The sequence below is a fragment of the Delphinus delphis genome, chromosome 8 (assembly GCF_949987515.2).
Source record: "Delphinus delphis chromosome 8, mDelDel1.2, whole genome shotgun sequence".
Taxonomy (NCBI): Eukaryota; Metazoa; Chordata; class Mammalia; order Artiodactyla; family Delphinidae; genus Delphinus; species Delphinus delphis.
In genome coordinates this window covers 104,614,403-104,633,948 of record NC_082690.1, presented here as the reverse complement: position 1 = coordinate 104,633,948, position 19,546 = coordinate 104,614,403, and the positions used below count along the sequence as shown (strand labels likewise).

Here is a 19,546-nt window from a genome sequence, read left to right as displayed (position 1 = left end):
GCTGAGGCTGCACAATGGCTTCGGGGTCTCTCTGTAGCCACTGAGCTGGGCCTGGGAAGAGGCATCTGGGATTGAACCAAGCCCTCACTTGGGGCTTGCGCCCACTTGGTCACTTCACACAGATTCCTCGTGGAGTCTGCACCATCCAGCTCCTCCCTCCCTGCCAAACTGTGATTCCCCTGCCAGAAAGCCGGCCTCACCTCTCTCCCCCTTTGTTGGGCACGCTGCTTAGGTAGTGCAAACTTAAAGTAAGTTTGGATCTACAGGTTCTTCCTGAGCACGTCCTAGGAATGTAGATCAATGAGCTGTTCCCTGGGTGAAGCTCACAGATGCTAGGAACGATGCAGAAGTGTGTACAAAGTCCAGGGGTAAAACAAAGAAGCTGTTAACCATCTCTGTAAGTGAAAAATGTTTCCTTGAGGAAATGTCTGAGATGGGTTTTGAAGGATGAAGAGTAATACACCAGACTGACAAGGCAGAGGAAAGGATTAACAGGCTGAAAGGGTTAAGCAAACACCCAAAGGCATTAAACAGTATCCCACACAAAATGCAAAGTGTAGGGGGGGGTCCAAGGAGATGAATCTGAATGGGTTAGTGGGAATCAGAGAAGGCTAAGAAATGGATTTTTATCTGTAGGAAATAGGAAGGCAGTGAAGAGTTTTTAAACACTGGAGATATATTGTTAATTTTGTATTTCAGAAAAGTCATCATTCGTCAAAGGTGTGGCTTAGAGTCAGCTTAGAGGAGGGAAGACCTCAAGAGCCCAGAAGAAGTGAAGGCAGCGGGGATGGAGGAGTCAGAAGTATTCATAAGGCTGAATTGACAAGCCTTGGTAGTAGACTGGATATGAAACATTAGAATGGGGGGCATCTCAAACGAGTCTCAGGTTTCAGATGTGAAAAACTGGATAGGTTGTGCTAGTAGTCATGACAGAGACTGAAGAAAGAAGAGCTGATTTTGGGTGTGTGTGCAGAGGGCAAGATATCAGGAGAAAGGAAATTGAGGTACCAGTGGGACCGCCATATGTAGCAGCCTAGTGAGCAGATATATCTCCCACCTAACACTCAGGAGAGACCTGGAATGGTCATACCAGCTGAGGAGTCTTCTGCCCAGAGGCAGGGGTCAACGCCTGGGATGGAAGAGAGCAGCTAGGGAGGGACTGCAGTATGAGCACTATTTGGGGGTGGCCAGAGGAAGCTAGTCGAAGAGAGAAGAGATGGGGAGAACCTGATGAGTCATAGTCTCACAGTGCCAAGCTCTGCAAATAGTCCAGGTGTGATAAAGATGAATGCACAGTCATCAGTTTGGTAATTAAGAGGCCTTCCCAAACAAGAGACTTTGCAGTTCAGAGGCCACAGGGAAGGCAGGTGCCCTGGGTTAGGGAGAGAATGAAAGAAAGAGAGGGAAACAGTGTAGCTTGCTTTTTTGAGAACCTTGATTGAGATATGATGGAGAGAGACAGGTGGGAGAAGTTCAAGATCATGGGAGATATCCTTTTGAAGATGGACCTCCTGAGGGAAAGGAACTCAGAAAAGAAGTTGAAGGTGCAGAGATGATAACGTGCTACCATGAAAGCAGTAAGGATAATGCCACCCCTTAGCCTGGAGGGGGTGAGTCCCTATGCTGATAAGGTTCTGGCAGTGGGGGGAGTACAAACTGGGTGAGTTTACTGAAAAAAGAGATTAGTAAGTGAAGTAGGAGGCTAAATCAGGAGGACGAGGCTTGGTAGTTTTTTAAAAGAATGGAGTGGCGGGCTTCCCTGGTGGCGCAGTGGTTGAGAGTCCGCCTGCCGATGCAGGGGACACGGGTTCGTGCCCCGGTCCGGGAGGATCCCACATGCCACAGAGCGGCTGGGCCCGTGAGCCATGGCCGCTGAGCCTGTGCGTCCGGAGCCTCTGCTCCGCAGCAGGAGAGGCCACAACGGTGAGAGGCCCTCGTACCACAAAAAAAAAAAAAAAAAGGATGGAGTGGCCACTGAGGAGAAGGCCAGGAAGACAATGGAAAGAATTGACAAACTGAAGACTCCTCAGGGAATGGACCACAGGTGTACAGTGGCATCACACACTTAGTGATTTTCTTCAGTGTAGCTGCCCATGTGGAACATAGGACTGACGGCAACTAGAGTTGCAGCTCTGTAAGGCAGAGCAGCTCAAACACTCTTCTAGGGGGCGGTCCACCAGATCATAAACACCTAGATTTTAAGGCTTATGTTGCATTGTAGAGAAAGCATGAGCTATAGAGGCAGCAGGAGTTCAGATCCTCCTCCTGCTAAGTGCTCTATCCTATCTCTGAACCTGGGTTGTCTCTTGTGAGAGGGGGCCAATGCTACCCACCCCAAAGGGTCACTGTGAGAGTGGTCACTGGAAGAGCCTAGCATCTCCCTGGGTCCACAGAAGGTGCTGAATTAAATGTTAATTTTTTTCTTCTAAGGAAAGTACTTACTCTTTTGTCTTTTCACTACATAAATAGTGAATCGTATGTGGTGAATGCTGAATTGTGCTATATGATACACTTCCATTCTTCTAAATCTCCAAATCTAAATTATAGATTCTTGGCTTTGTACCAGCCTTTGCTGCAGGGTTCTTTTTGGGAGGAACAGCCCCCACAACATTTAAAATACAGTTTAATTGACAGAATGATTCAGAAACACATCTTAGGCCTAAGCACAGACGCCATGCAGTATGTTGTAGCTGTTACCCTGGAGAGAGGAATTTTACCAACAAAGCACGCTGCTGAAAGCAGTCCCCAAATTCCCTCAAGCCCAGGCATTGTTAGGTCCGACAGTGCATCCCCACCAGCCTGGCTCTGTTAGAGATAGACCAGAGCCAGACTGCCTGGGTTTGAATTCTGGCTCTGTCGTTTACTAGCTGTGTGACCTCAGGTAAGTTTATTGACATCTCTGGGCCTCTGTTTCCACATCTGTAGAATGAGGATAATAATAGTACCATAGTACTGTTTTGAGAATTAAGAGCGTTAATACACTTTCAAATCTCGGACTAGTGCCTGGCACCTGCACCATACCAGTTCAAGCACCAGTGGCTATGATTATTTTCAGGCATACACACCTGCTACTGCAGGCCCTGAAGGCTGTTTAAGTGTTGGAGGGAGGGGAAAAGACAATATAATCACCGTCACATTACACACACTGACACCTCCCCATAACATTTATCAAGGTTGAGGTGGTGTCTGCAACCAGGAGCAGACTCCGGAGCCCCAAACACAGTAGTAACCAGAACTAAGGACGGCCACAGTAGCAACACTATAATGATGAAAACATGAAGGAACCAACTGAATTCAGGGCCCTGCCCCATCATGTGCAGCTATCTAACTGCACAAACTGAGAAATTTCTAGTCCTATCGTAGCAGCTTTTGGAAGGGAATGCCTCCTGCTGCCCCAGAATACCCAGAGTGGTGGTGGGAGCCACAACCAAAGCCCAGAACGTTGCTGTGGTGTAAGGTGCTGTCTGAAGGTTTGAAGTCACATCTTTGACTTCCCAGCTTTGATCCAGGGCTCACCTGAAAAGCTGGATGAAACCTTACCTGCAAGGAGCTCCAGGCTGCTGTTCTCATGTGCATCCTCTGTGCTCTGCTCTGCATTATTTTTCTCTGGGAGCAGCTGCTTAAAAAATTAGAAGTCCTAAGTGAGTTTTGCAGAAGCATGAACAAGCCCCAGTGAGATCACGTGCCTGGTGGCTTTGTTGACCTCACAGGGCTTTCCTCCTTCACCTGGAACCCCCTATTACTTCCTCCTGGCTCATGTGAACCCCCTGCCCAGCCCCCAACTTTTAAGACTTCCTTCTTCTTTTGGAGGCTTTGCAGTTCACTCCAGCCATTCCGGGCATTTCCTAGCTTTTCTGAACTCTGGTCACTCATGTACTGTCTGCTCCATTCCTTGGGCTCTTTTAAGTATGCATTGCATGCCCCTTTTCATCAATTTATGTATTTATGTCCATTTCCTACATCTTAAATTCATTGTAAGGTTCATCATGCCTGTATCTCTTTTACAGCTAGCATAGTGCCTTGCACACGGTAAGTGCTCAACAAATGACTGACTGAGGTCAAACATGGGAAGCCACAGGGCACATTTTGTAGTCTTGTGTAGCTTTCAAAGCCCTGCTATTTGGTTCAATTTGGACAGAGAAACAAAGGTCAGAACCCAATCCTCCCAGTTCCTTGTTTTTCAATACAAGTATATAAAAATAGATATCCTCTTCATCAAAATTAAAAACTTTTGTGCTTCAAGGGACACTTGAAAGTGAAAAGTCAACCCACAAGAATGGGAGAAAATATTTGGAAATCATATCTGATAAGGGACTTGTATCCAGAATAAAGAACTCATAGTTCAACTTTAAAATAACAACCCAATTAAAAAATGGGTTTGACAAAGAATTTGAATAGACATTTCTCCAAAGAAGAGATATAAATGGCCAATAAGCACATGAAAAGATGCTCAACATAATTATTCATTAGGGATATGCAAATCAAAGCCACTATGAGATACCACTTTATACCCACTGGGATGGTAGTAATAATAATAGATAATAACAACTGTGGATGAGGATATGGAAAAATTGGAACCATTACACAGTGCTGGTGGGAAAGTAAAATAATGCAGCCAGTTTGGAAAACAGTTTGAGTTACCATATGACCCAGCAATTCTGCCCCTAGCTATACACCAAAGAGAATGACAAACATATGTCCACACACACAAAAATGTTTACATCAGCATTATTCATAATAGCCAAAAAGTGGAAATAACATGTCTATCAACTGATGGATGGATTAAAAAATGTGGTGTATATCCATACAATGGACTATTACTCAACCATAAAAAAGGAATGTACTGTTACCTGTTACAACATGGATGAACCTTGAAAACATTATGCTAAGTGAAAGAAGCCAGACACAAAAATCCACTTATTGTATGATTCCATTTATATGAAATATCCAGTATAGGCAAATCCACTGAGAGGAAAAGTAAATTAGTGGTTGCCAGGGGACAGGAGATAGGAGAATTGGGACTGACTGCAGATTAGGTACAAGGTTTTTTTCTTTGGCGTGATGGAGATGTTCTGGAATTTACTGGTGATGGCTGCAAACCACAGTGAATATACTTAAAACCACTGAATTGTAAATTTACAGTGGTAAATTTTATGGTATGTGAATTATAACAAAAAAAATGTATTCTATCATATGTTGTTTAACAAGGCAAGTTTCAGTTTCTAAGTAATTATATTCCAAGAAACATAGAAGAGGTAAAGATGGCCCTAAAGGTGTGAAAAAAGAAACAGCATTAGGAAAATTTCCAAACATCTTTTTTCTTCTTTAAGAAAAAGCTTATTCTTTTACTTCACTCCAGCCTAGTAAGTCTCATGTAATAGACAAACCTTTACCCAAGGAAATACCTACATTCAGATATAAATCTCTGAGTCCTAGGAGAGCCTTGCACACCTTCCATTCTCATCAGGTCCCCCAGATGAGAGAGCCCTATCCTCAGGATAGACCTCCTTGAGTTTAACACTCTATGAGACATTTCATTCTGGTCTACCACCTGCGAAACAATACCTTTCCTTAGGAAGCTGCCTCCATGCTACTGCTCCTGCTTACTCTGGGTTTAAGTTTTTAGTCCCTACACTCAAATGTGACAGTAAGTCCAGGATTACTATCTTGTCTTCATGGCCCACTGTCCTCTGTTCCAACACCAAGGCTTAATATCTCCACTCTTGGCACGACCTTTCCATGAATATATTCTATAAAACCCTAAATATTCTCTCATTTCTTTCATTTCTCCATAAACTATATAATAGCTATAGATGGTTTTATTCAATGTTACTCAAGAGGTCAGCTATTCTACTTTACCTGTTTAGAAATGGAAACTGAGGGACTGGTGCAGAGGTAAAAGAATTGGACCTATCATTCATCTTGTAGTTTTTAGCTATAGCCACTGGGTGCCAGTCGTGTGCCACTAACAAGTTACTAATCACTAAATGGCCATTTTCCGAGGGAAACGGGAATGATCTTGAGTAGGGAAGTATGGGTTTGGTCACTTATATTCCCTGGGCTTGTGATCGAGTCCTATATGGCAAAAATGTTACTAGGCTTCGGATCCAGGAGAACTCATTATAAATCCTAGCCTTGCCATTTACTGACTGCGTGATTCTGGGCAAATTAGAAAAGTTCCCTAACCAGTTTCTTCATCTATAAAATGGGAAATCTACAACCTACCTCAGGATTTTTGTAGAGATTAAAGTGGAAATCTTGGCACAGATTAGGGATTCAATAAATGTTCCTTCCTTCCAAGCCCTGTGACTACTGCATAAGACTAGCCAGCCATCTGCCAAATTTACTGGGCTGTGAATGGCCCTGAGGCTATGGGTCATCACCATAGCAATACAGTGGGGCAAAGGAGGTCAGATCATTTCCTTTTCAGATCTCACTGGGATATCACAGAGGCCCAAGCAAAAGGACTTCACAGGCTGAAACACTTGTAGATCCTGCCCATGTATCTCAGGTCCTATGATAATGCCACATGCCTTACCCTTGACCTATCCCTAGAAATTTGAAGATATAGATAGCTGTAGTGAATTGAATAGTAGCCCCCCAAAAGATATGTCCAAGTCTTAACCACTAGTACCTGTGAATGTGCAAAGGGTCCTTGCAGATGTAATTAAGGATCTCAAGATAAGATCATTGTGGATTTAGAGAGGGCCCTAAATCCAATGACAGGTGTCCTTGTAAGAGAAAGGCAGAGGGAGACTTGAGAGACAAAGGGGAATGGCCATGAAGATGGAGGCAGAGACTGGAGTCATATGGCCACAAGTCAAGGAACATCTGGGGCCACCAGAGCTGGAAGGGGTAAGGAAGGATTCTCCTCTAGAGCCTTTGGAGGGAGTGTGGCCCTGCAAACACCTTGATTTCAGACTTCTGGACTCCAGAACTCTGAGATAATAAATTTCTTTTGTTTTTAAGCTACCAAATTTGTGGTAATTTGTTACAGCATCCACGGGTAATGATACAATGGGTATTAGCTTTTACCTATTCGCTCAAGTTGTGGGCAGCAGCTTACCGAGCTGAAGGGAAACCAGCAAGAGTGTTTGCAGTGAGCCAGCTGAAAGGAACGGCAGATGCATTCCTAGGAAGGTGCTTCCTAGAAGGTACATGCAGCCATGAAAAAACAGTGTGGTGAAGGGAGTATTTATAGGGGCTTCACTGCTACAAAGCAGAGGAGAGTGGGCAAATCCATGAGATGCTGTGATCCTTGGGTGACTAGGTACCCAAACCTCCCCATCTGATCAGGCAAACAGAAGTAGGAGAGGGAGAGAGGCAGAAGAGGTGTCTCTCAGAAACAGTGTCCATAATTTTTATAGCAACTTTATTGAGATATAGCTTGCATACATATAATGAATTGCATCTTTATAAAATGTACAATTTGATAAGTTCTGGCAAATGTATATACTTGTGAAACCATCAAGATAACCAGCATATCCATCACCCTCAAAAGTTTCTTCTGTCCTTCATAACTCCTCCACTCCCTCCAACTCCTATGCCTCCCATCTTCAAGCAACCACTGATCTGTAACTACAGAGTAATTGGCATTTTATAGAATTGTTATAAATTCAGTCAAGCAGTATGTACTCTTGTATTTCCAGGTTTTTTCATTCAGCATGATTATTTAGAGATTCATCCATCCTACTGTGTGTATCAACAGTTCACTCCTTTTATTGCTGAGTAGTATTCCACTGAATGGATATGCTGCAGTGTATTTATTCTTTTACCTGTTGACACTGGGTTGTTTCCAGTTTTTGGCTATTACAAATATGGTAGATGTGCCATGAACATTGGTGTATACATTTTTGTGTGGTATATGCTTTCATTTCTCTTGGGTAAATACCTAGAAGTAGAATGTCGAGGTCGTGAGACAGGTGTATATTTAACTTTTTAAGAAACTGCAAAACTGTTCTCCAAAGTGGTTGTATCATTTTTTATTCCTACAAAGAGGGTATAAGAGTTCCAGTTCCTGCACAGCCTTGCCAACACCTGGTATGGTCAGTCTTTTTATTACAAGTAGGTGTGAAATATTATTTCATTGTGGTTTTGATTTGCACTTCCCTAATGACTAATAATGTTGAGCATATTTTTGTATGTTTTTAAAAATTAATTAATTATATTTTTGGGCTGCATTGGGTCTTCATTGCTGCGTGTGGGCTTTCTCTAGTTGCAGTGAGTGGGGGCTACTCTTCGTTGCGGTGCCTGGGCTTCTCATTGCGGTGGCTTCTCTTGTTGCAGAGCACGGGCTCTAGGCGCGCGGGCTTCAATAGTTGTGGCATGCAGGCTTAGTTTCTCCACGGCATGTGGAAGGGACCAGGGTTCAAACCCATGTCCCCTGCATTGGCAGGTGATTGTTAACCACTGCGCCACCAGGGAAGTCCCCATACTTTTGTATGTTTATTTGCTGTTTATATCTTCTTTTGTAAAATGTGTGTTCAAATCTTCTGCCAATTAAAAAAAATTGGGTTGTTTGTTTTCTTATTATTGAGGTTTGAGAGTTTTAAAATAATCTGAACATGACGGTAAGATTTTTAAATAAAGGTTCAACTTCTTTAATACTATAAAACTACCAGGTATATGGAGCTATTTCTTCTTGAGTGAACTTTGGTAATTTATGTCTCTCAAGGAATTTTCCATTTAATCTAAATTGTCAAATTTAGTGCAATGTTCATAATATTCCCCGATAATCCTTTTAATATCTGATGCCACCTCTCTAATTTCTGATATTAGTGGCAACTTGTGTCTTCTCTTATTAATCTTCTTTCTCAATGAACCACCTTTACGTTTCACTGATTTTTTTCTCTATTGTTTTTCCATTTTATTGACTTCCACTCTGATCTTTATTATTTCATACTTCTGTTTATGTTTAATTTGCTCTTCTTATTCTAGTTGAAGTTGGAAGCTGAGGTCATTGATTTAAGACCTTTTTCTTTATCTTTTTCTTTTTGGCCGCACCACATGGCATGTGAGACCTTAGTTCCCCAATCAGGGATCAAACCCCTGCCCCTGCAGTGAAAACATGGAGTCTTAACCACTGAACCGCCAGGGAAGTCCCGAGACCTTTTTCTTTTCTAACACAGGTATTTTCCTCTCTAAGTACTGCATTAGCTATGTCTCACAAATTTTGATAATATATACTTCCATTTTAATTAAATAAAATATTTTCGGGCTTCCCTGGTGGCGCAGTGGTTGGGAGTCCGCCTGCTGATGCAGGGGACACAGGTTCGTGCCCCAGTCCGGGAGGATCCCACATGCCGCGGAGCGGCTGGGCCCGTGAGCCATGGCCGCTGAGCCTGCGCATCCGGAGCCTGTGCTACGCAACTGGAGAGGTCACACAGTGAGAGGCCCGCGTACCGCAAAAAAAAAAAAAAAAAATTATCTACTTTCTCTTTTGATTTTGTGTTTGATCCATGGGTTATTTATAAGTGTGTCATCTAGTTTCCAAATATTTGGAGTTTTCCAGATATCTTTTTCTTATTGATTTTATTATAATAAAATAATAAAATATAATAATTCTACTGTGGTCAAAAACATACTTTATATGACTCAGATCCTTTAAAATTTATTGAGATGTATGTAATGGCTCAGAATATGGTCTATCTTGCTATACGTCCCTTGCATACTTAGAAATAATGTATAGTCTAGTCTACTGTGGTTGGGCAGAGTATTTTATAAATATCAGCTAGGTAAAGTTAATTCATAGTGTTATTTGAGACTTCTACAAACTTACTAATTTTTTTTTTTTTGGCTGTGTTGGGTCTTCGTTGCTGCACACGGGCTTTTTCTCTAGTTGTGGCAAGGTGGGGCTACTCTTCATTGCGTTGCACAGGCTTCTCATTGCGGTGGCTTCTCTTGTAGTGGACCAAGGGCTCTGGGTGCACAGGTTTCAGTAGCTGCAGCACGTGGGCTCAGTAGTTGTGACTTGCAGGCTCTAGCGCGCAGGCTCAGTAGTTGTGGTGTACGGGCTTAGTTGCCCCACGGCATGGGGGAGTCTTCCGGGACCAGGGATCGAACCTGTGTCCCCCGCATCGGCAGGAGGATTCTTAAGCACTGCGCCACCAGGGAAGTCCCCAAACTTACTGATTTTTCTGTCTACTTGTTCTACAAATTACTGAGAGAGGTATGTCGTGACTTCCCAATATAATTGTGGACTTCATTTCTCCTTAGAGTTCTATTAACTTTGCTTCATGCATTTAAAAACTCTCTAAAAAGTTTTATGAATGTTTAGAGCTATTGTGTTTATTGTATTCACTGTATTATATTCATCATTATGAAGTAACCCTCTTTATCCCTAGTAATATTCTTTGCTCTGAATTCTACTTTGTCTGATATTACTATACCCTCTCCAGCTCTCTTTTTATTAGTGTAAGCATGGTATATCTTTTTTCTATTCTTTTATTTTTAATCCATTTCTGTCTTTATATTTAAAGTGAGATTCTTGTAGGCAGCATATAGTTGGCTTTTTATTCAATCTAACAATCTCTGCCTTTTAATTGGGTTGTTTAGACTATATTTGATATGATAATTGATATGGCTGGGTTTAAATATATCATCTTATTGTTTTCTATTTGTCTCATCTGTTCTTTGTTCCCTTTTCTTTTTCATCTTTTTCTTCTTTGAGATTGAGTATTTTTTGATAGATTATTTTCTAGAGCAGTTTTAAGTTCATAGCAAAATTGAGCAGAAGATAGAGAGATTTCCCATATTCCCTCTGTCCCCACTGATGCCTCTACCATTATCAACATCACCCACTGGAATGGTACATTTGTTACAATTGATGAACCTACACTGACATATCATTATCATCCAAATTTCATAGTTTATGTTAGGGTTCCATCCTGGTGTATATTTTGTGGGCTCAAACAGATGTATAATGATACATATCTACCATTATACTATCATATAGAATAATTTAACTGCCCTAAAAGTCCTCTGTTCTCCCCCTATTCATTCCTCCTTTCCTCCTAACCCCTGACAACCACTGATTTTTTTTTACTGTCTCCAGAGTTTTGCCTTTTTCAGAATATCATGCACTGTATTTGGAATCATATAGTATGTTGCCTTTTCAGGTTGGCTTCCTTTTACTTACTTATATGAATTTAAGTTTCCTCATATCTTTTCATGGCATGATACCTCATTTCTTTTTCAGCGCTGAGTAATATTCCATTGTCTGCATGTACCACAGTTTATTTATCCATTCACCTACTGATGGATATCTTGGTTGCTTCCAAGTTTTGGCAATTATGAAGAAGGCTGCTGTAAACATCTGTGTACAAGTTTTTGTGTGGACCTAAGTTGTAACTCCTTTGGGTAAATACCAAGGAGCATGATTACTGGATCACATGGTAAGAGTATGTTTAGTTCTACACAAAACTGCCCAACTGTCTTCCAAAGTAGCTGTACTATTTTGCATTCCCACCAGCAATAAATGAGAGTTCCTGTTGTTCCACATCTTTGCCTGCATTTGGATTTTGGCCCTTCTGGTAAGTGTGTAGTGATATCTCATTGTTGTTTTAATTTACATTTCCCTGATGACATATGATGTGGACCATCTTTTCATGTGCTTATTTGCTTATCTCATGCCATTTTTCGTGAGGTATCTGTTAAGGTCTTTGACCCATTTAAAAATTTTTGTTGAGTGAATCCACGGCCGAGTGGGCAATTTGAACGCCACCCAGCCGGGGCATGCGGCCGGGGTGCTGCTGGTCCTCACCTGGACGCCAGCCTCTGCCTCTGGACCCGGAAGGCCGAGAAGGAGCCGTGGGTCCGCAACCCTGAGCGCCAGCCATGGGCCCACGCCGATGGATCCGCAAGTCTGAAGCCCCAAGGAGGCGCACCGTGAGCCCGGCTCCTGCCGCCACCCGGCCGGGCCCATACTTAGGCACTTCCTCCCATCGACTTGCTCGCTGGAGACATTGGGTTCTGAAGGAGATCCGAACTCTTGAGAAGAGCACACACCTGTTGTTAAGGAAGAACCCCCTTCTGCCGCCTGGCAAGAGAAATATGTGTTAAATTCACTCGTGGTGTGGACTTCAGTTGGCAAGCTCAGGCCATGTTGGCCCTACAAGAGGCAGCAGAAGCGTTTCTAGTTCATCTCTTTGAGGATGCCTATCTCCTCTCCTTACATGCCAGCCGCGTCACTCTCTTCCCAAAGGATGTGCCGCTGGCCAGGAGGATCCGAGGCATCAGGAAGGGCTCGGCTGAGCTCCTGCCGCCCGTGACTCTGGATAATACCAGGGAATCTGCCCGTAACCAGGACGAGATCCTGTACGAGGTGCTGCCTGGACTTGCTGTCTCTGAGCAGAGTGTGAGTGTTGCTTTTGTAATTAGTTTTTTTAAAGAAGACTGCATGGCTTTCCTCTGTAACAGAAGTAATATATGACAGAATCAACACATTCCGAAAGTCCTGAGAATAATTTTCAGATGAGGAGACTCCAAGTTTGACTTCACTTTGCAAATTATTCATACGACTGATGATTTGGAAGACATCAGATTTTCTAGGTTATGGGAGAAAAGGATATTTACTGATTATTTTAGATCTTTCTGTACCATTTAAATTTTTTACCATATGTATATTTACTTTTATTTAAAACATAAGGGAAAAAATAAGAGACGACCACTTCAATCAGTTGCATGGAAGAGCCTGGCGCATCCAGCATACAAATCTCTGTCCTTCAGATTGACTTCATCATTAGTGGCAGCAGCAAGTTCCTGTGTGGATTGTGCGTGTCGACAGATTATATAGCTTTTCAAAAACTCAATTGGGATGAAAATAGGAAATCGTCAGGGCTTCCCTGGTGGCGCAGTGGTTGAGAGTCCGCCTGCCGATGCAGTGGACGCGGGTTCGTGCCCCGGTCCAGGAGGATCCCACATGCCGCGGAGCGGCTGGGCCCGTGGGCCATGGCCGCTGAGCCTGCGCGTCCGGAGCCTGTGCTCCGCGACGGGAGAGGCCACAACAGTGAGAGGCCCGCGTACGGCAAAAAAAAAAAAAATCACTCAGAAAGTCTAGCTTGTAGAATTTATTTTATTCTTATTTGCAAATCATAGATGATGTATCATAATTTATACTTCAGAATTTTTCATTCCAGGACTTTTAAGAGCCTTTTCAATGTTTTTACAGGTATTTTTTATAACTTCCTTGTGGAGATATAATAAAAATAATTCTTTAATGAGAAAAAGTTAAAGCAAAGTTACTGTTATACAGAGATTATACTGTGTTCTTTGTGTGTTAGCGTTAAGTTCTTCATTTGGACACTTTGCCAACAGCCACAATTTAAACGAGAGAATTCAGGGATGTGTTTTTGTCTCCAGTGGAGTAGAGTATGAGCAGATAAAAACCTTGCCCATCTCTTGTAACTGAAAGCAGTTTAAGAGATTTCCAGAGAAATGGAAAGTGCCACCCGAAGACTTTTAGATATTGTGTGTGGTGAAAATGATTAGTAAGGGTAGATACTAATAATGATGTGTCAGCCAACTGAATTGAGAGACAAACTAAAGGGAAAAGGACCAAGTTCTGTTGTTTGATAAATTTTAACCCTTTGGAAAAACCTTTTCCTGTTGGACATCAACTCATTTTTATGTAGACATTGGAATAAAGCTTATCTATCTATGACTATAAAAAAAATTTTTTTTCTTGTTGATTTTTAAGAGTTCTTTGTGTATTTTGGATAATAGTCCTTTAATCAGAGGTGTCTTGTAAATATCTTCTTCCAGCCTGTGGCTTGTCTTCTCATTCTCTTGAGGGTTGAATATTTTTTATGATTCCATTTTATCTCCTTTCTTGGATTATTAGGTATAACTCCTGGATGTGTTATTTTGATGGTTCCTTTCATCTTTAACTTACCAGTTTATTCAAGTAATATTATACCACCCCAGAGATAGCATAAATTCTTACAACTATACATCTCCATTTCTCTCCTCCTGGTCTGTGTGCTATTGTTGTCATACACTTTACTTCTAACATAGGTTATAGACCTCAAAATACATTATTACTGGGCTTCCCTGGTGGCGCAGTGGTTGAGAGTCCACCTGCCGATGCAGGGGACACGGGTTTGTGCCCTGGTCCAGGAAGATCCCACATGCCGCAGAGCGGCTAGGCCCATAAGCCATGGCCGCTGAGCCAACATGTCCGGAGCCTGTGCTCCGCAACGAGAGAGGCCACGACAGTGAGAGGCCCACATAACGCAAAAAAAAAAAAAAAAAAAAAAAAAAAAAAAAAAAAAATACATTATTACTGTTTTTGCTTTAAAAAGTTAATTATGTTTTAAAGAGATTTAAATAATAAGAAAAGTCTTTATATTTATCCACATAGTTACCATTTTAAGTACTCTTCATTCCTTTGTGTAGACCCAGGTTTCCATCTGGTATCATCTTCTGCTTGAAGGACTTCTTTTACATTTATATTTCTTGTCTGCAGATAATGAATTCTTTCATCTCTTGTATGTCATAAAAAGTCCTCATTTCATATTTGTTTTCAAGGATACTTTTGTTGGGTAAAGAATTCTAGGTTGACAGGTTTTTTTCAGTACTATAAAGATGTTATTCCATTTTCTTCTAGCGTATATGGTTTCTGATGAGAAACTTGCTGTAATCCTTATCTTTGTTTCCTTGTTATTACATAACAAGGTGGTGTTTTTTTTTTTGTCTCTGTTTGTTTTTAAGATTTCTTTTTACCACTGGTTTTAACCAATTTAATTATGATGTGCCTTGGTGTAGTTTTCTTTGCTTCTTAGGCTTGGAGTTTGTTGAGATTCTTGGATCTGTACGATTAATAGATTTCATCAAATTTGGAAAAATTTCAGCCATTATTTCTTCAAATATGTTTTCTGCCTCTGCTGCTTCTTCAGATTCTCTAATTATACATGTATTAGCCTATGTGAAGTTGTCCTATAACTCACAGATGCTCAATGGTCTATTATTATTTTAACCTCTGTGTTTAATTTTTTTAACTTATTTATTTGTTTGTTTATTTATTTTTGGCTGTGCTGGGTCTTCATTGCTGCGCGCAGGCTTTCCCAAGTTGCGGTGAGCAGGGTCTACTCTTTGTTGTGGTGTGCAGGCTTCCCATTGCAGTGGCTTCGCTTGTTGCAGAACATGGGCTCTAGGCACATGGGCTTCAGTAGTTGTGGCATGCAGGCTCAGTAGTTGTGGCTCACGGGCTCTAGAGCACAGGCTCAGTAGTTGTGGCACACGGGCCACACAGGGATCGAACCCATGTTCCCTGCATTGGCAGGTGGATTCTTAACCACTGAGCCACCAGGGAAGCCCCCTCTGTGTTTAATTTCAGATAGTTTCTATTGCTATGTGTTTTTCCTTAAGTGTCTAATGTGCTATTGATACTATTCGGTGTAACCAGTATAATTTTCACCTCAGAGACATTAGTTTTCACCTTAAAGTTTGTTTCTTTTTTATACCTTCCACATTTCTAACGAATATGTTCAATCTTTCCTCTAGTCTCCTGAACATATGGAATACAGTTATAAGAATAACTGGTTTTTGTCTACTAATTTTATCTTCCATGTCAGTTCTGGATCAGTTTGGATTGATGGATTGATCAATTGATTGAGTTTTCTCTTCATTGTGGGTTGTATTTTCCTGCTTCTTAGCATGTCTGTTTTTTTTTTTATTAGATTCAAGGCAGTATGAATTTACCTTGGTGGGTGCTGGATATTTTTGTATTCTTATAAATATTCTTGAACTTTGTTCTGAGATGCCACTGAATTACTTGGAAACCACCTGATCCTTTTAGGTCTTGCTTCTGCTTTTGAGCTTTGTTAGGCAGAACCAAGGAGTGTTTATTGTAGATGTAATTTTTTTCCATTTCTGAGGCAAGACTATTCTTAGTATTTTACCTGATGCTCCATAAATTATGAGACTTTGCTCTCTGGTTGATGAAAATAGGCACTATTCCCAGCCCTGTGTAAGCTCTGCCTATTGTCCCCTGTAATCCTTCTGAGTGCTTCTTTACCTGGACAGTTTCTTCACATGAATGAGCTGATCAGTACTCAACTGAATACCAGAGAGAGGAGCCTCTGCAGATCTCCAGAATTCTCTCTCTGTGCAGCTCCCTCTTCTCTGGTACTCTGCCCTGAAAGCTTAACCTGCCTTAGCATCCCTGGGTTCCTAGCTTCATCTATTCAACTCAGGGACACCATGAGGCTCTGCCTGGGTTCCTTCTCCCTGTTCCACAGTCTCTGCACTTTCTCTAAGCAGTGTGCAATGGCATTCATAGAGCTTACTTCGTTGTTTTCCATCTCTCAGGAATGACTATCCCATCCATTGTCTGAGGCCCAATGTCTTGAGAACCATTGTTTCATACGTTGTTGGTTTTTTTTGTTATTGTCCAGATTTTTGGTTATTTCAGGCAGGAGGGTAAATCTGGTCCCTGTTACTCTATCTTGGCCAGAAGCCGCTGTATAATCATTTCCCTCTTAATCTCTTTTATTTACTCATCTTATACTTTAATTCCAGAAAAGTCGATCCTGCTGATGGTTGCCAAGAGAGCCAGAAAAGTGGGCTTCAGCTGAAACACTACTACTACCTACACCCAGAATCTGGAAATACATAAAATTTCCCAGTTATGATTTCTCTTCACTCATTAGAGGAGCCTATAACTATCTGACCTCCATGAGGGCAGAGACCCCAACTAATGCCACTCTGTATCTCCAGCATCCAAAAAGGTAAATAGATAAAAGTATGTTTTTCATTAGGCAAAACTAAACATAGGAATTCCATCATATCATCATCCTCATAAAAGTAGCTATGTGCTTAGCAGTTTACTTACATTATCTTATTCAAACCTCACAATGATCATTTTAGGTGTGCATCATTCTTATTTTACTGATAAAGAAACTGAGACTTGGAATAAATAGCTTTTATAATAATACCATGCAACTAGTTTGTGGCAGAAATGGAATTCAAGTGACATCTCTAACCATGCTCTTAACCTCTATGTAATACCATGTTCCATAAAGTTTTTCTAAACCATAGGCTTCCTTGCTAAAAGGCTAACCTCAGATTGTGCAGTCTAAAGTACTACACCTACCCATTGTGTACTCAGGGTTCTCATACATCAATATGGAAGATTTCCACCAAAGTACCTATTATTACTTTACACTTACCTGCTTCACCTCACGTGAGCAGTGGTGAAGAAATCGGTTCTGGGTGATCTCATGAAATGATTTATGCAGCTTGGTCCCAAATTCCTGTGTGTCAGCTGCCTAAAATGGGCCAGAGACAGAATATGTTGAGTTCCAGTACTGGCAACCAAAGGGTAAGTACCCACAGGAAGTTTACATGGGGAGAGATGGAGACTAATAGAAAGGCAAACCACTGACATCCTTCATGTTGTGTTAGAAGTTTCCTTAGTTCTTGTGGACACAGGATAAGTAGAAAGAAGGTCTGGGATACTTGACATGAGACAGGTAGTTGTGGCTCCCATATATCTTCCAATTTCTGTTAGCTAAGCAAGGTCTTTCAAACAAGGTCTTTGTTCTCCTATCTCCATAGGAGATAAATATCCCAGAGATCCATCTGTTCGTGAAGAGGTTATATAAACTGCTCTCCTCTAAAACAAGTTCCAAAAGAGCAGAGGTTCTACTGAACAACTAAGGCTGATATAGGAACTTTTCCCCAGATAAATCTTTCAGGGAGGAAGGGAACAGTAATTTAGTTTGCATCCATTAAGAAATGGGTAACAGCCTCTACTTTTTAGTATAGAATTGTATTGATAGGATATTAGAGTTAAAAGGGGCCAGAGTAATCACCTAATACAACACACTAATTTCATTTCATTTTATTTATTTATTTATTTATTTATTTTTTTTTTTTTTTTGCGATACGCGGGCCTCTCACTGTTGTGGCCTCTCCCGTTGCGGAGCACAGGCTCCGGACGCGCAGGCTCAGCGGCCATGGCTCACGGGCCCAGCCACTCCGCGGCATGTGGGATCTTCCCAGACCGGGGCACGAACCCATGTCCCCTGCATCGGCAGGCGGACTCTCAACCACTGCGCCACCAGGGAAGCCCTCATTTTATTTTTATGTATGTATGTATGTATGTATGTCATGAAGGAAAGCGCAGTGTTTATTGTAAGGCACCATACAAGGAGTCCAGGGTAGCTAATGCTCAAAAAAACCTGAACTCCCTGATGGGTTTCAGGGGGGTATTTTTAAAGGCCAGGTGAAGGAGGGAGTCTCAGGTTATGTGATCAGCTCATGCACAATTCTCTGATTGGTGGATGGTAAGGTAACAGGGTGGAGTCACAGGAGTTAACATTATCAGTCTTCAGGCTCCAGTAGGTCTGGGGGCTACTGCTCATGGTCATCAAGTAGTTAGAATCCTCCATTCGGTGAGGGTTTTTAAAACATATATAAAACAACTCAGGAAATGTGCATCATATACTGTTATCTAGGTACCTCAGAGAGGAGCTAAAGCAGAGGACACGGGTGGAGGGGTCTTCCCCTTTAGGAAAGGCCCCATAGGCTCCTGCTCAGTTACAGTTTCATGCAGCTTTCCATAATTCTATTTAGAACAAAATACATATGCATGCTCGAGCAATGAAATACAAATTGCATAATTTCAGTAATGCCACATACCACTTAAATGCTCTTATATTTGCATTTAAAACTGGCACCACACAGAATGAAAATGAATGATAAAATTTATACAAATAATGTAAAATTTTAATTTTTCTTTACTTAGAACATTAACTAGCAAATAAAAAACACCAGACAAGTCAAATGAAACTGCAGAAGAAATTTAAAAGCTTTATACTTTACTAACTTTACTGCTTCCCCCCTTTTTTGCATTTTGCAAGGGCCCCCAAAATTGTGGCGCTACCCCTGACTATAAAGGAGCAGCCCTGGGGAACTTGGGGATGAACACACTAATTTTATAGATGAGACAACTGAAATTCAAAAAGGAGAGGTGACCCACCCAAGATCTCATAGCCAGTTAGTATGAAAGTTAGGGCTGACTTTCACTGTGCTACCCATGTGACCCAGAAAGTTGAAGCTGTGAGAAGATGCACTAGATTATAAAGGTGTTATACATTTTGACCCATTACCATTTATAGAAATTTATTCTAGGAAATAATTCAAAAGAAGCAAGCGATCACATATAGGTATTAACTGAAGCACTATTTGTTGGCAGAAAAAATGTAAACAACTTAAATGTCTGTCATTAGGGGAATGGTTTATTAAATTAGATTAAACTAATATAGGTGAATATTGGTTAACCAATACAAATTTTAAGACTGTTGAAATAGGGGAAAAGGTCAAATTATATATGAATATAAAATATTTTGGTTATGACTATATAGTATAATGTATATGAGATAATATGCAAAAATTAAGTGATAAAGTTTATTAGTTATTATTTTAAATTTTATGTATATTACACTATCTTTTCAAGAAAAAAAGTACAAAAAAATGAAGTGACATGGAAAGAATGTGTTATCCCTCTGATAATTTGGTCAGCACACACTGGAAGGAAGGAAGG

General features: G+C 41.2%; 1 protein-coding gene across 11 annotated transcripts in view; it reads right to left on the bottom strand.

Annotated features, from left to right (window-relative positions):
* TOP6BL (TOP6B like initiator of meiotic double strand breaks) overlaps positions 1-19,546 on the bottom strand; it is a 92,090-nt gene that overhangs the window by 686 nt on the left and 71,858 nt on the right. For 6 of the 11 annotated variants that reach the window (XM_060019343.1, XM_060019340.1, XM_060019341.1 and 3 more), the window contains 3 exons: positions 17,169-17,267; positions 11,762-12,037; positions 3,541-3,616 (listed from right to left, as the gene is read on the bottom strand). In XM_060019343.1, the coding sequence (XP_059875326.1) occupies positions 3,541-3,616; positions 11,762-12,037; positions 17,169-17,267 (451 nt within the window). Of the gene's footprint in view, positions 1-3,540; positions 3,620-11,761; positions 12,038-12,098; positions 12,409-17,168; positions 17,268-19,546 lie in introns of those variants that run through there. The other 5 variants (XM_060019350.1, XM_060019344.1, XM_060019351.1 and 2 more) reach the window with 3 other exon arrangements.